Source organism: Anolis sagrei, chromosome 4, assembly GCF_037176765.1.
Source record: "Anolis sagrei isolate rAnoSag1 chromosome 4, rAnoSag1.mat, whole genome shotgun sequence".
In the NCBI taxonomy this organism is placed as follows: Eukaryota; Metazoa; Chordata; class Lepidosauria; order Squamata; family Dactyloidae; genus Anolis; species Anolis sagrei.
Genome location: NC_090024.1, coordinates 186325443 through 186342505, shown reverse-complemented (window position 1 = coordinate 186342505; position 17063 = coordinate 186325443). Strand labels below are relative to the sequence as shown.

The 17063-nt window shown below is 35.8% G+C and overlaps 1 protein-coding gene across 2 annotated transcripts in view; it reads right to left on the bottom strand.

Moving 5' to 3' along the window:
- The window catches only part of MAPK14 (mitogen-activated protein kinase 14), a 37448-nt gene that overhangs the window by 3768 nt on the left and 16617 nt on the right, over nt 1-17063 (bottom strand). Inside the window, exons 4-10 of one of the 2 annotated variants that reach the window (XM_060773183.2) lie at nt 14997-15108; nt 13713-13742; nt 12958-13005; nt 11679-11793; nt 11130-11201; nt 1836-1915; nt 559-637 (exon numbers count right to left, since the gene is read on the bottom strand). In XM_060773183.2, the coding sequence (XP_060629166.1) occupies nt 559-637; nt 1836-1915; nt 11130-11201; nt 11679-11793; nt 12958-13005; nt 13713-13742; nt 14997-15108 (536 nt within the window). Of the gene's footprint in view, nt 1-558; nt 638-1835; nt 1916-5981; nt 6062-11129; nt 11202-11678; nt 11794-12957; nt 13006-13712; nt 13743-14996; nt 15109-17063 lie in introns of both variants that reach the window. The other variant, XM_060773182.2, reaches the window with a different exon arrangement.

Below are 17063 nucleotides of genomic sequence, written 5' to 3'. Positions count from 1 at the left end.
GTATTTCAAGCATGGTATTGACACATCTGATTAGAAATGGCTCTCTAGGATTTCTACCAGGAATCTTTTTTTTACTTTTTTGGAGATCCCAAAAGGCTGGGTGGACTTCCACATAATACTAAATAAGCCCGACCCTGTTTCACTTTCAAAATCAGACAAGATTGGAGGTCTTTACGGTGATATGATAGGATTGTTTCAAAGCATGCCCCTATAGCACCATTTTGCCCTACAAAAGGCTCGCAAGCAACAATTTTGAGGGGACACTTTTGGATTTCACTTTAGATATGAAACTATAACCTAAACATGGTTGAAGAACTGAATTCTATAACAAGAATAAGTCAATATTTTAATTATTAAATCATATATACAACAAAACTGAAAAGTTAGCAAGAAACAAAAAAAAAACTGTCATCAGAATTTTGTTTCGGAAGGCAATTCTATCTAGAAGCCCTTCAGAACCAATGACTTAACTGTATCTCCACTTTATGAACAAGTAACATTATCTTAATGCTTCAAACTGTACTTTTCAAACAACAATGAAATAGCCAATAATCTTACCCAGTGGATTGGCACCAATAAATACATTTTCAAAATTCATCTTCGGCATATAAGACAATGACTGTATGTAGTTCCTTGCCTGAGAGGAAAGAGGAAAATGCAACAATTTTAAGTTTTACCTTCTAATGAGTATTTATGTGTGATTTTTCTTATGAATATATTTTTGAGAAGTACTTATTTTAGATCATCTCATTTAGATACTCACCAGAGTGATGTGATCGCTGTTAACAACAAGTGCTAAAATTTAGGCTTTATGAGTTAAATAATACTGGATGAGCATGGTTATCTATATAGTAGTGGTCTGCAAAACAAGGATGAGTTCTTTAGGGCAGCAGTTGCACCTACATACACCTAATATAGCTGAACACTAACTCAGCACAAATGGTACTGATGAAACATGCTAAAAAATGAATGCCATTCAAATTTTCTTTCAATCAGCTAATAATGAAATGTCAGTAGAGCTAACTAGGCAACCTAAGACCATGGTATTGCATGAAGACAGTGTCCTCAAAAAAACAGAGCATTTTACTAGTTAAGGTTGCCTTAATAACAGCTGCCCAAACTGGAGGAGGGTATCTTTGTTTTAATTGCACAAGTTCAGGCTATAAGGACTTTTAATATTATAAGGTGTTATAGATATGCTTGCCTTTGAAAGTGACTCAGAAACCTTCAACTAGTAAGGAGAACTGTTTTGAGTCCCCCCAAGGGTGAGAAAGGCAGTATATAAATACTGCAAATAAATAAATAAATAAATAAATCTGAGAATGCTTGTAGGGCCAGGCATTCATAACATGTTACATTGATATTATGTCAGCTGTCTGTTTCCAATGCTCAATTTAAAATTATGGTTTCAACCATTTAAATATCAAACCATTTGGGACCAAAAAATCTGAAGAAACAGCTTTAGATAAATGATTCTGTTTAAATCTTAAGAACAACCACAGAACTTCAGCAGACAAATGAGCTTTGAAATAAGACTATTTGAGTGGGGCTGCCACTTCTTTGAATCTTTTTTCTTATTGCTTCATCTGTACTATCCTTTAAACACATTCTGAAGATGTTTTGTTCCAGTCTGCCTTTGTTTTTGTTTTTCTTCTCTAATTTCTATTGGTTTTAGAATAGATTGATACTGTAGTAAGGTATTGTTTCATGCTGATTTAGTTTGTAAGTTGCCTTGGAAAGATTGTGCTCTAAGTGATGGGCTATAAATGCATAGATGAAGGCATGAAGGAATGTTGTGAAGCGCAGATCATGATGCACACCCTGTTAGATCTCACCTCGTGGCTGGGCATCCTGTTAATGAGATATGCAGGGGGTGTCCCCGTCAGACGCATAATCTGCTGAAGCTGGTTAATATCTTAGGTGCCTAGTCAAGGGCTTTGTTAATATTTCAACATCACTGTGAACACACAATCAAGACAAATGCATACAAAGCATCTGGTCTGCACAGAACAGGCTGTAACCACTCTCTGTGTCATATCAAGCTTCAAAAGCAAACACTAGGAAGTAAAGAATCTTTCAGTTAGATACCACGATTAAAAACCTTTCTGTAAAACAAGATGCTAATTCATTAATCAGCCTTAAGGTGGATATTGGTTTCTTTTAGAGTTAAAATCAAATTCATTGAAGCACTGCAGTTAGCCAACTGATGAATATTATCTAGAGATATTATTTGATTCTCCTGTCTGACTTTATAAATCTTAGTTTTCACTCCTTTGCTGCCAAAGATAATGTATCAAGGTTGCAGCATCTGAAGTTTTTCTTATTGCAGCTGTGAATGCTAGGACAACAAAAGGTTAAGTCAGAAAGCATGTAGCACTGCACAACAATGTTAGTTATCAAGCAAGAAAGAACAATTCAATGACAAGTCAAGCAAGGATAATATATGCAGAAGGAGCTAGCAAACAAATTTGGTGCATATTAGTCAGTTTGGTTCTTTGTAACTTATGTCTTTATACAGCACCTAATTTAACTGCAGAGGGAAAAAAGAAAACAAGATTTTAACATGCATGTTATCTCCTTAGGTTATAATTCCATATGGGAGCAAACAAAATCTTTTGAAGGAAGGATTACTTCAAAAACTTGGATGTTCGAACAGGCCTTTGGTTAATCAGTGCAATGAATGTGACGATCACAGGGACTGAAATATGGACGACGAATTTTGGATCACGACTCTAGTTATGAGACGCATTGGGTTGTTGCTGTTGTGTAATATTGCATACTGTGCTCTTTTGTTTTGAATTGTATATTGTTGACTGATTTTATCCTGTTGTAAACCGCGTTGAGTCGCCGGTTAGGCTGAGAAACGGCGGTATACAAGTAAAGTAAAGTAAAGTAAAGTAAAGTAAATAAATAAATAAATAAATACTTATATACTTCTGTAAATGTATGTGTCTTTCTCTATTAACACAGAACTCAAGGTGATCCATATCCTGATCTCTATAGTTATTTCTCCCATGGATCATGTGGGGAAAGATGGACAAATCAGATACCCATGATAAACACCTATCCTTTCCTTGGGCTCCAAATTGATCAGTGCATTAGAAAAGAAATTGCCAACCTCTTATGAAGTTAGCAAATTCTCAGAAGTCTTCAAGGTTATGAGATTCACTCGCTCATTCTTTTCATACTCAGTGGTCTGGCACTGGGAAAACTTACAGCCCACGAATAATGCTTTGGCTTGAATATTATCATATTCTACACCACAGAAATATAGCAACAGCCACAGAGCAATGAACGTAAAGGCTGATGAATATTCAATTCAGATCTTGCATCCTACACAAACAGGCCAGTGAAGAAAATTGCTGTCCAAACAATTTCATTGAGGGATAGAAATATCATGTGCCTCTATGACCCTAAGTCCAGGTAACCATGTGGGTAGGCCATTTTGAGCTCTTCCTCACTCCCCCCCCCCCCATAAGGCATATCAGCATGTCTACTGGCAATCAGACATGCCACTCCAGAGAACAGGAGGCCACTTTTGGTTACTTTTAGATTTTATGATGGGCTCTGCTACAGGGTGAGGACTTTATGGTTAAAACCACACATCAGGGCAGATATTTTTGGTTAAAATAGTATTTTTTCACTTTCTGACCAATTTCAAGCACTTTACTTTCATATAAACAATAAAGGCCTAACCATATGGTCATGTGTTTTCTAAATATGTCTTGTTTTGGCTCTAAAATTGCACAGAAGTATTTTTGCTGAACAGGCTATGGGGGAAGAAATAGGAGAGAAACTTTCCTATTCTCTCAGCCCAGTTCCAAAATTAAAAGTGAGCAAGTTGCAAGTGTCGAGCCACAAGGATGCAAGTGAGTGATTGTTTCACTTCTGGTATACTATTTAGTGATGTAAATAGCACCTCCTCATGCACAGACCTTATAGCCAGATCTGAAGGCACTTGTTTTGCAACATTAAATGAAGAGTAAATCCTACACATTCACTTCCCTTCTTGATTCAGAACATGCCTTAATTTTTATAGTATGCTTTATAAGGGTCAATCTTCTTTCCCTATATATGTATTTTAATTGTGTTTCTCATCAAGATGCTTGTGTAAAACTAATCTCTTCTATGAAAATAGCTGTTATATACACTGATCTTGCTTATGGAAGAAAGAGTGACTGATTGCCTCCTGAATATACACTGATCTTGCTTATGAAAGAAAGACTGACTGATTTACTATATCACTGCATCCAATGATTTATCATTTAATGACCTTGTACAGAAACTGGATTTTACGCTCTGATAATAAAGTCAAAATTTTAGCACTAGAAACAGCAGGAATTCAGCCTGTTAAGAACATAGTTACTCAAGGGACTGCCTTCTTCCTTACAGACCCATCTGAAAAAGCCCATTTGGTGTTGCCCTAAATTCCCAGAATCTCTTCTGAAATAACCTAGAGGAAGGCATTAAGATTGTTGGAATAGGTCTTTCTTCCATACCTGATGATTTTTACCATTTTATAAAGTTTTAAATGTAATTTTAACAGTATTTTTGTTGGATCGTTACTGTACTTTAACTTTGTATTCTTGACACCAATATTTCTTTTTTTAATTTTTGTATTTCCCTTGTTCTTAAAATTTATTGAGTTGTGTCATGGTATTGTTAGTTGCCTTGAGTCCCTATAGGGAGAAAGGCAGGATAGAAATAAAAATGATAAGATGATAATTTTCTATTTTTAGATGCATATTGAAAAAATATATTTTATCCTTTCTTACTATTTAATAAACAAACACTGTCTTTTGATTTTGTAAACCGATTTAATGTATTTTCAAAGGTTTTCATGGCTGGAATCACTGAGTTGTTGTGAGTTTTTCGGGTTGTATGGCCATGTTCCAGAAGCATTCTTTCCCGACATTTCACCTGCATCTATGGCAAGCATCCTCAGAGGTTGTGAAGTCTGTTGGAAACTAGGAAAATGGGGTTTATATATCTGTGGAATGTCCAGGGTGGGAGAAAGAACTCTTGTCTGTTTGTGTTAGGTGTGAATGTTTCAACTGCCCACTTTGATTAGCAGTTAATAGTCTAGCAGTTTCAAGGTCTGTCTTCTTACTACCTGGGGGAATCCTTTGTTGGGAGGTGATTAGCTGGTCCTGGTTGTTTCTTGTCTGGAATTTCCCTGTTTTTGAGTGTTGTTCTTTATTAACTGTTCTGATTTTAGAGGGTTTTTTAAAAAAATACTGGTAGCCAGATTTTGTTCATTTTCATGGTTTCTTCCTTTCTGTTGAAATAACCACATGCTTTTGGATTTCAGTGGTTTCGCTGTCTAGTCTGACATGGTGGTTGTTAAGAGTGGTCCAACATTTCTGTGTTCTCAAATAATATGCTGTGTCCAGGTTGGTTCATCAAGTCCTCTGCTATGCCTGACTTCTCTGGTTGAAGTAGTCAACAGTACCTTTCATGTTCTGATTTATAAACTGATTTAGATTGTATGTATCACATTTAGATTGTATGTACCACTTTTTAATCTTTACCTCTAATTAATTTATTTGTTGACTTTGCAGGTCATTTAATAGTCACACCAGTTTCAAAATAGAACATTGGTATACACTATTGGAGCATTCTCTGGATTGCCAGATGTGAAAGGACACACTATATAAACCACCCAAACTAGGCTGGAGATTGAACACAGAAAATAGTAGCACATATGCAATAGCATATAACAACAGCACACGGCAACTATGCTGAATGTTTAGCTCTACTTCGTATAGTCTACAGACGGAACAACAAATATGCAAGACGGGAGGGAGCTAGGTATATGGCAAAGAGCACAGGGGAAGAAAAGGGAAACTTCAAGATGTGCCCACGGAAACAAGCTGAAGAAAGTGGAAAACAAACTACCAGGCAAGAAACAAAGCCAAAAAAGGGGATGTGTGACACAGAATCCAAGAAGAGCAGGCATTACAATCAAATTTCAAACTCACAGACTCTGAAGAGATTTTCTTCAAAAGCTCAGGCCCTGGGGTTCCAACGAGTCTCAAAATAAGCTTCAACTGATCAATATCTAACGATGGACCATAAAGGAAAATGCTGGGACAAATAAAATTTTAAAATAAAATCATAACAGCAGCCCAATAAAACGAAAGGGGGAAAACGTCAACTAAAAATTATAAGCAAGATTAACACATATATACAGCATGTAACCACACATACCCACCTGCTGAAAATCCTCTACCCCAACGTGCTCAAAATGAGGGATGCTGAGCCAGTATAGATATTATGCAGATGGCTGACTTTTGGAGATAGCTATCCACATGAGCAGTGGAATGAAGAAATGCAAATACACCCAAGATTATCGTTCCTCCTTCCTTCATAAGCTGAATTTCTCTTGCTTATGGAAGGGAAAAGGCAATACCTAACTCTGGACAGAATTATTTCATCAAAGGAATGAGCTACTTCTTCAAAATATTAAGAACATGGCTCAGGTTGTTAACTTTTTAATATTCTCAGTAAGGAAAATACAGCCAATGTTTAAAAGGGTCAAAAATTAAAGTAAGCTCAGTTGGGGTTGTAAGGTCAGGAAGTCTAACCTCCCCCACTACTCTCATCTATATTAAAATTTATTCTCTCCTCACATCCAAACCACGTTTTCATTGTGGCAAACGTATTTCTGCTATGTGAAAAAACACCATAGATTTTAATTTGCCTAAGTAAGACAGTGTGGTTTACAGCAGAATAAACATATTTCCAATCAGGAGCAAGTTCAAGATTCATAAACAGAAGCAGTATGAGAAAAGACTGGCATACAATGGTGCCAATGACAGTAATACTGCTTCTTAACAATTACATGTCAGAATAAAACTGTCCTGAAATAAATCTACATGGTCCAGTTTATTTTGGGTTACAATCTACAGATGTTGCCAGCAATTTTACTTTGAGAAAGCAAAGAAGTTTACAAATTTTTATTCTAAATCTTACTTTAAAAAATTAATTTTTTACAAATTACATTAGACATCTTACATGACCAAATATAGCTAGAATTCATATTTAGAGATCAACTACATGAATATTTTGCTTTGCCTAGAACTAAGACTAAAACATCTCTTTTCTGTCTGACATGAACTGAGAACCAAATCATATGTGCATGAATCACCAAGTATGCTTGTTGTTGCAACTTGTATTTCTCTTCCATGTTCATGTCTAAAGCATAGGTGTGGCAACACTGTTCACTGTAATCCACAAGCTTTACAACCCATTTTTTGGGATATGGCGTTGGAAGGTAGTCGTTACTGGAACTCTCCAGGTGAATGAGGACCTGACCTACAGAATGACCTCAATCTACCTGTAACACACATTGCCTTTTAAAAGTCATCCCTGCCTTTAACTTCACCAACTTTTTGTGACAATTGCAATAGATTTGACTGAATTTGTAACTACTTGATATATAAGAATACTCATTACTGTGAAGGTGCAAAATGTTTGTACTGTGGTAAACAACCAAAAAAAGCTGGTACGTGTTGCTTGATTAAGTAATGTCAATAATTTCAGTAGCAATTATAACACAAACCTTCTTGAACAAATTTCTAGCAGCATTATGTATCTGCATCCTATTTCTCCCCATACTTCTTCATATAGTTGTATCAGCTCTAGGATGGATGCTGGTTCAGCAATAATAACATTCAAATCTTGTCACAGATTATGAATTACAGTGAGGTCTGAACTATGACTTGCCTTTCTAAAACACTTAGATTGCGTTCAACTCTCAATACTTTTGGGTGTGTGTCTCATTAGAAGATGAACCATTGTCTCACTAGAAGATGAACCTCAACCCAAATCTCAGGTCTCCTGCAGACTGAAACAGGTTTGTCTCTAGAATGGCCCTGTATTTAACACCATCCATCTTGCCTTCAATCCTCAACAGTTTCTTAGTCCACACAACATGATACTGTCACCATGCTCCGCTGTGGGGATGGTGTTTCCAGGGCAGTTGGCCTTGTTCCACATATAGTATTTTGCAACAAGGCCAGAAAGTCTAATATGTGTTTATTTCAGCAATGGTTTTCTTTATACTACTTTCCCATACACCAGGGTTTTGAGTGACAGTGGTCCCATTGATGGATCACCCATCTCTACTATGGATCATTTCAGCTATTTCAGAATTTGAACTGTCCTCTAGGTTCTTTCTTGACTAACGTATGCCTTACCTAGTCACTAGGTTTTGCTAGTTAGCCTTCTTCAAGAAGAATTGTGGTTGAAACATATTATCTCCATTTTGTAACAACAGATTTAATAATGCTCCAGGCAATGTTCATAGTTGTGGATTTTAAAAAAAGAAATAACTAAAAACTATTTGCTGCACAACTTAATGTTAAAAGTGTATTGACTATTCTTTAGTTTTCATAATGCTATCTGTTTAGATATGCTTGACAGCAATCTTTTGGATCTTCCATAAACAGGTATATTTAATATGAGCCCCACGTAGCACTGAAAATGCACCCAGATGGGCTTCACCAAACTACTAATGTGATTTCTGGAGGTAGTGGGTTACATGAGGGTATATTTAGATGTCTTACAGTAAAGGAATGCACACTTCTGAAGTAAGTACTAGCTTGTTTTAGCTTAATTAAATATTAAACCAAAATGACAATATTTTGCACTTACACAGTTTTGAGACTCTTGAATATATCAAGTATTAACAATATCAATTCATTTTAATTCCAAACTCTGACAGAAAATGTGGGAAATTTTAAAGGTGTGGAATGCATACCCCTGCAAGGAATTATATAAAAAGGTCACTGCGTTAGTTCTACCACATTAACAGAATTATAACCAATATTTCATTTGTGAATGTACAGAAACTAATTAAAAATATTATAAAACACATAACAAAGTAAAAAAGAAAATATATGGAAAGCAAAATGAAGAAATGGAAAGCATGCAGATCTTAGGAAGTGACTACCTTTAAGGATGGATAAACCTCAATATTGTCATAGGAGAAAAGAGCCAATTTGTCATAATCATTGGCATTGATTACTATTAAGCGAAGCAGCATATTCAGATAAAGTCAGAGGCAGATACAAAGGGAAAGAAAAAGACTACCAAGAAAAAAATCTAAACTGATTTCCTTTTGAGAGATCTTCCAAGATTAGAATTTCTTCATGGCATTAATTCCATAGAGCACCCTATCACACAACAGTCCCTTGTAGTGTTATGGCCAGAAGAACTGCCTATGCTAAGAATACAAATGAAATGGGTTAATCAAGGTACAGTGTTTGCTTGCCTGCCTGGTCACTCACTGAAAGAAATCAGTTTCAAAGTAAATGATCACATTACCATGGAGATGGTGGTAGGCTGATATAAACTGTGTCCAAGAATTACAATCTTGGAATTACCCAGCACTAACAAGTCAAACTTGCTTTGATATGTTCTAGTCTGTATCTGCTCAGTCAAGATGTATTTTGAAAGTTTTAAAACATAATCTAACTACAGAAGTGAACAATGTTGACAACTGACCAATTATATCTTCATTCTTCCTGTTTGTTGGGAGTTTGAGTCAGTAACTTCCATTAATGGATCACAAGAAAACACAGAGTATTTGTGGTACTGATCTCTGAATTTATACCATGTGCATGTCCTATATTACTCATTTCACTATCTGTGCTCCTTTATTACCCCAAAGAACTACAATTACTTCCCAATTCAGCTTAGTGCACAAAGAACCTAGAATAGTTGCAGAAAACCCTTACTCAGAAACATACAAAAAGTTGATATAAGGAATTTAGGGAGGAAAAATATGTGAAATCGCTCAAAGAATAACAGTAAGAATGACAGTAAAATCCTACTCATGCTTGTCACATGCTTTTATTTCTTTTCGGGGAAACAGTTCTTAACATATTTCAGACAGAAAAGAAAAAGAGGTCTGCTAGATACTAGATAAAGGGAAGATAAAGTTATAACAGGAAGGAAGGAAGGAAGGAAGGAAGGAAGGAAGGAAGGAAGGAAGGAAGGAAGGAAGGAAGGCAAAAGCATAAGAAGATAAAATCACAAAAATGCAAAAATTTGGATCATATTTTATCATTTCTTGTTTGTACAATATTTATCAGCTGTTATGGGAAAATCTGAAAGAAAAGCCTGCAAACTGAAAATAAACAATTAATAAATAATTCTAGTCCTTGCATTTTTGAAAGCGAACATAAAAATATATTATTATAGCAAGGTAGGCTTAATGCATAAACAACCAAATGCTTTTAAGAGGTGAATTCAAGGATGACGTTCATCATAGCCTTTAAAATGTTCAGTGTGTGTGTGGAACAAACAAAACTGAACAATATGTGAAGCAAAACATTCCATCTGCAACCTTATTCATTTGCTAAAGATATAACTAAGCTGCATACAAGGCAGCAGCATAGAACAATCTATTTCCAGCATCCTTAGTGGATATTGGTATTTATTTTCTAAATTGACACTATGATGTATTTGTTTTAAATCAACTGTACACATACAGATAGGATTTGTGGAAACATAAAGATACATGGCAAAGCATCTGGATATCCCTTAGTATAGTAATGTCTACATTAACAAATTCTTAAAGGTTACAATAATCCTTCCAAAGAGTTTTAGACTTTGGCGGAATTTTGCAAGTTTACACTAAATGTCTTTCTCAATAATGCCAGTAGACAAAACCATACAGAGACACTCTATTACTGCAATAATCAGAGAGTAATTTTATACATCTAAAAGCAGGTAGATGAGCATGTTTAGAGTAATACTACCTATGTAACTTGCACTCAGTTCATTCAGACCAATAAGTAACATTTAATGTTCATATTAGAACAGATCTACCTATAGATTATTTGTTGTTCCTTAAACATGTGTGTGCACTGGCTGATCATTACCATTACAGCTATACTATCAATGCTAAGCTCTTAACCATGGCTATAAATTTCAATTATATATTAAAAGCATTTTTAAGAAAACTAACACTAGTTGTCACTACTGATTCACAAATTAGCTCTGCAATCATTTTAACAGCAATGGGTCTAACATCAGAATGAAGAGCTTTATTGGCACAACATATTGCAATGTGTGAAAATAGATGTTCCAATGTACTTTTCATTGCTCTTAAAGGATACGGTCTGTACCAGGGAACAGTGTCCTTCCAGTCAATAGTTCAGCCATAATGCATCCAACTGACCAAATATCAACTGAGGAAAAGCCACAATAAAGTAAGTATCCTAATGAGTATGCATTTGATTTTTGGCATCAAGTTAAAACATGTATTTGGGGGTCTAATGATCTTATTCTACTTGTACATGCATACAGTTTGAAGCAATACTGTAATATTTTAAATTGTAAATTATTACTTTTTAAATATTTTTGAATTGCTTTTAATGTATACTCCCTGATCTCCTTGCATACAGCACAAGAAATACATATAATTAAAAACAAACATATGCAAATAGATAAACATTTTTTAGAGCATGAAAAAGCATACATTTGTTCCTTGATCTAAAACAGGATATTCAGATGCACAAATTTATTTCAAATACATATACTTCTTCAAGAACTGCATATTCATTACCAGGATATGATTAGATAATTCTATTGTTTCAAAAAATGTAATTTCAGTGTTGACTGATAATCTCTAAAGTTGTAGGATTTTATTTTCTGGAACACAGTACCTGTCTGATTGTAATGCATCCAGTTCAGCATGATCTCAGGAGCTCTGTACCACCTGGTTGCTACGTATCCTGTCATCTCATCATCTGTATGCCGTGCCAATCCAAAATCCAAAATCTGAAAAATGAAAGAATCACCTCTATTTTATTTTCATAGTTTATTTTAAAGAAAAAAATACTGGATTTCTCATCTGATTAAATTCCAGTTGGGGAAGATTTAAAACCATGTTAAATGCATTTGGTAAAAGTTTTTTGTGATACAAAGATAGAGTTTCTTTTATCTGAAAACCTCAAAATCTGAAACTTTTTGACGTCAACAACATGTTTTTGTTTTTCAAACAAGCACTGCAATAGTCCTGCTCATTCATCTGTCTCAGATTCTCTCCCTCCAGCTTCATGTCACATGAGGCACAAGGCTGTATAGGGACTGGAGATTGATCTGTGAAATGGCAAAGGCATGGATTTGCATGAAGTAAGATAAGCTGCCACTTTTTCCCCTTCTCCTTTCCCATTTTTGGGGGGGGGGGGGAGATATCTCGGTGGCTGACTCTCTCTCTTCACCTGCTTCGTTCTCCTTTGTTCTTGCACCCTTTTTTCTGGGGCAGAAGACTTCCTTTTCTATTTTACTGTTTTTATTCCTTCCAGACAGGACTGGGGAGTGGGGAAATTTGCTGGGTTGAGGACTCTCTTTTAGTTCCTCTTTATCATTCTTGCTGTGGCCAGGCTGGGTCATGTCATTCTATTTCTTCTCTCCCCCCCTTCTCCTCTCCCCTCTTTTTTGATTCTTTCTATGCTGCCTCCTTGGACCTGGCCGCTGTGATCCCACGTAGGTCCCTGTTTTATAGGCAACACAATTATCAAACAAAAACGATGCAACACTTGAAAGAGCTGCAAGGATCTGTGAAATAGAGGAATACACACACACATATACACACACACTGACACACACACACACACACAATGCAAATGCTAGTCTGAAGCATTTGGGATTAGAAATACACAATTCATACTTGTGATGCTTTAATTCTACTGTGACTAATTACATGCAATACCAGTCACGTCATAGTTCTGGAGCATTATTTTATTGGCTTAAGAACAAATAAATTGAAACAGTTATTGAATACCTCTTGTATCAACAATACATTAAGACCTATGTTTTCATTACTACCATTTAACCAATTTGTCTTCATTTTCCAACAGCATATTGAAGCTTCTGATCAAGTAGGACAGATACTACCTCTGGGTTATCCAAAAAGCATGCATATACACTGATTACAATTACCTTCAGCTCACAGTCCTCATTTACAGCTAGGTTGCTAGGTTTTAAATCCTAAAAGAAAAAGGGATATTTATATCAGTATTACAAAGCTAATAATGCCATCTCAACTCTGAAATACAGTACGATAACATTTTATATATTCTGCAGCTTTTAAACCAACTCCCAGCTAAAATCAACATCATATTCTTACTGTGGTTACCAGCAGTCTGTTACCCCACAAATGGGTCCTGCAGGCCTCAAATGTTTTAAGCAGAGGGCCAGTTCATGGTCCCTCAGACTGTTAGGGGGCCGGATTATAGTTTGAAAAAAAACGAGCAAATTCCTATACAATATTTAAATTGAAGAGCAATTTTAACCAACCAACCAGTATTTCAATGGGAAGCATGGCCTGCTTTTGGCTGAGATAGTCAAGTTAATTAAAATTGCTGTTGTTGTTGTTGCATGCCTTTAAGTAGTTTCAGACTTAGGGCAACCCTAAGTCTAAGGTTTATGACCTTGGAGGCTTGCATTTGGCCTGTGGGCCTTAGTTTGGGGACCCCTACCTTACAAGATGTTAGGATTTTCTTGAAACCAGTGAAATAAATCTGGCTAGAACTCACATTATTGCCAAGAAAACCAGATCTAAAAAGATCCATGTCAATTTCTTCTCTTTCAGCAATAATGAATTGAATTCTTTATGTGCTTTTTACTCAACAATTTTAGCTGCACACATATTGCTTTCATTACATAATTTAAGTTATACTAACACAAATACTCACTCTGTGTATTATGTCAGCAGAATGAATATACTGCAAGAAAAAAGATGAATATTATGTTTATGCCATAATACCTTATTATCTAAGATAGAATCATTTTGTACCGATGCTTGATGTTGCTCTTTTACAGTTAAAAAAAAATCAGCTTCAATCAGGAAGAACAGTAGACTGATGTCTATATGAAATAGAAGTGTGATTTCAATATTACCATTCCTTTTAATTTAGTCCATTACCATGTCCTTGAAAAGTACAGGTTTTTGTGGTTAACCAATGAAAAACCGCACAAATCCCACTCCAAATTACTGAAAAGGTATAATTTTAAAAATAAAGTTGCTTCTTTAAAGGGCTATGCTGACTGTTCATCTGCAAATCTCTAGGATTCGAAGTCTCTTGTATTGTCAGAAACTTTTGCCCCCACCCTCAACTTTTCTTCCTAGAGCAACCTCACTAACAGACACTCACTTGTGGACAAGATGGTGCCATTGAGAAGAAATTCAGCAAAGCCGAGGGCAATCACAATGCTTCCTTGATTATTCATATGTATGATTCTAACCTATCAAGAACATGTTTCTTAACTAAGATGGCAAAAGAAGGCAGACTTGAAAATTATATTAAAAAGTAATGAGAGAGCACACAACAGTTTGCACAGCAGATAAAAGCACCTTTACTAGTTCTTTGTGTCTCTCAGATCTCTTCCCCATTTTCCTATGAAACAGGATGTAGAAATGCAGAAACAGGCAACTCCTGTTTCTCTCCCAAAATTTTAAGGCAGCTATTCTCAGATCAAGTTATCTGTAATGAAAAGTAGTCTAACCAAAGCAAGAGAGCAATTGCTTTGTGCTTCCACCTGATTTTGTCAATTTTGCAATTCCCAAATAAAAAGCATGAACCAGATCACATGTAGATGTCAGTTTTCTATCTATTCGGAGGTTAGTGGTCCAGTTCCCAAAAGAAAGCACACAAAAATGCATTCATTTGAAAGAGTGCATACAAAAATAATGTAAATCTGCGCACAAAGCACTTTATTCAATAAAAAATAATGTACAGAAACATATACAATTTTTGAAAAATTTCCACAGACATACTTTTTTGTGCAAACCGAAATAGGGAGACAAAGAAACAGCAACAGAAAATTGAGAACCTGAACAGACTCCAAGTTCCACAGATCCACCCATCCTATCATCTGAATACAACTAATCAATATGGATCACATTGAATGGAAACAATTTGGAGAGGTTCTAATTTTAAACCAAAGATTTAATGCAGCAATAAACCTAATGTCAATACCTTCAAACCACGAAGAATTTGATAGATAAGAAACTGTACGTGGTCATCTGTAAGCTTCTGACATTTCACAATATTGTTCAGATCTGCCCCCATGAGATGGGTTACAAGATATCTAGAAAACAAAATGTAAACAAAAGTTGAAGAAGGCAATGTATTCCAGGGCCCAATTTTTAAATTAGAATCACTTTAAATAATCAGAAAAACTAATATATGAACACCTTTAAATGATCAGTACTAATTATTATCAGTGTCATAAATATCTACATTCGTGTCATATACAGTATATCTACATAGCAGTAGGTAGTGAACTCCATTACGTATATTCCATGAAAATAAATCTCTGATAAGTGCCTATGGGAAGCTGTTCCGCCTCAGAACCATGCAGGAACGGTTTGAAGTTTTGCCAGAAGACAGAAAATCCCTTAAACACATCATACAATCAAGAACTATAAAATGAAATAAGTATAAATTAATTACCAATTTGTTCTCCTCCATTGCTGATTCCACTCCCAAAATCCAACTGTTATTTTCATTTTGGCATCAAGAGTTTGGATTTGACAATTGCATTTGTGACTGAATTCAGGATATTCCTATTCTAGAACATCAGGTTTTGCAGTCTGAGGTACTTCCTCCCTCCCTCTCTCCCTCTTGGTCAACCCTCTTCTTCAGCCTCCTCCAAGCAATGACCCAGAGCCCATGCACAAAACCTTTCCTTGTTCCAAAACACTTAGATTTGCAGATCTAATATACTTTATGTGGAATATTTCTTTCAAAATTGCATGGAACAGTTATGGGCTGAGTATGTTTAGCATGGAGAAGAAGACTGAGAGGGGAACACGACAGCCATATTTAAATATTTGAAAGAATGTCACATGGGGGGTGGGAATAATTTCTTGATGATAAGAACTGTTCGGCACTGGAATATGTCTCCTTCTCTGGAGGTTTTTAATCAGAAGTTGGATGGTCATCTATCAGGGTTGCTTTGATTATTTATTTCTGAATGGCAGGGGATCGTCCCTTATGGTTGCTTCCAACTCTATGATTCTATTATTCTAATTCGTATGAAGTTGAATATATCTGGTTTAGTAAAATTATAATCTATGCAACTTTACACATATATAGTATGTGCTAAAATGTTACTACTGTATAAATTCTGCAAAAGGAAAACAATAATTTAATAGTAAATAAGTCTGATTTAATAAATTAAATTTAAACTAGTGGATCAAAAAAAACTGAGCAGAATACTGGGGGAAATTGACATTGACCGATGTTTTTGTGAATCTAATTTATAAGCCAAGGGTGATCCCCTGCTTTTATGACACTCAAAATCTATTCCTTGGAGAGGACATAAAAGTGTATGCAATGCACCAAGGCCCAATTCACAGAGGTCATCCCTATCCCCCCGGCCACCTCCTTCCCCATATGGTAGGAAGACTGATTAGACCCAGCTCCATAGGCATTCACATACACACCCTGCTCCATTGCATTCCATTCATACACTAAAGGCATGTGCCAAGCAATTTCTAGGGAAAGCACAGGAGTTTTCTAAATCTTTTAGATATGAAGCCCTGAGAGATCATGATTTTTTAAAGCTAGTGGTTTCACTGCATTTACACCCTTTCTTCAACAATGGTGAAATAAGGCTGATCTCAGTATTTCCATTTCTCCACAAAAGAAACTGGGAAAGGTGTGTACAAAGTGTAGGAAGTGTGTAGAACTGTTCTAGTAACAAAGTGCTTTTTAAAATAGAAAGCCTGTTCCAGCATGTGCTTTGAAACTGCTGCATACAAGCCCAACAGGTTTAAAACACGATTATTTAGTAGATTACCAAACGGTAAATGTCATAGTCACAGCCTTCAGTGAGTCTGCCTTGATGCAAAGTAGTGACTGAAGCTACAAGGTTTCACTCTTTCCAAGTTGCCAAAAAAGCTGATGCACAAAGGACAAATCTAGCACTATTTCCCTCCTTAAAACTAGGAATTCACTCAAATCCAGAAAGGTTCCTCTAGCAAATTAACACACTATGCTCAGTCAGTATGCTGCCTCCCCTATTTCCAATATATTAAA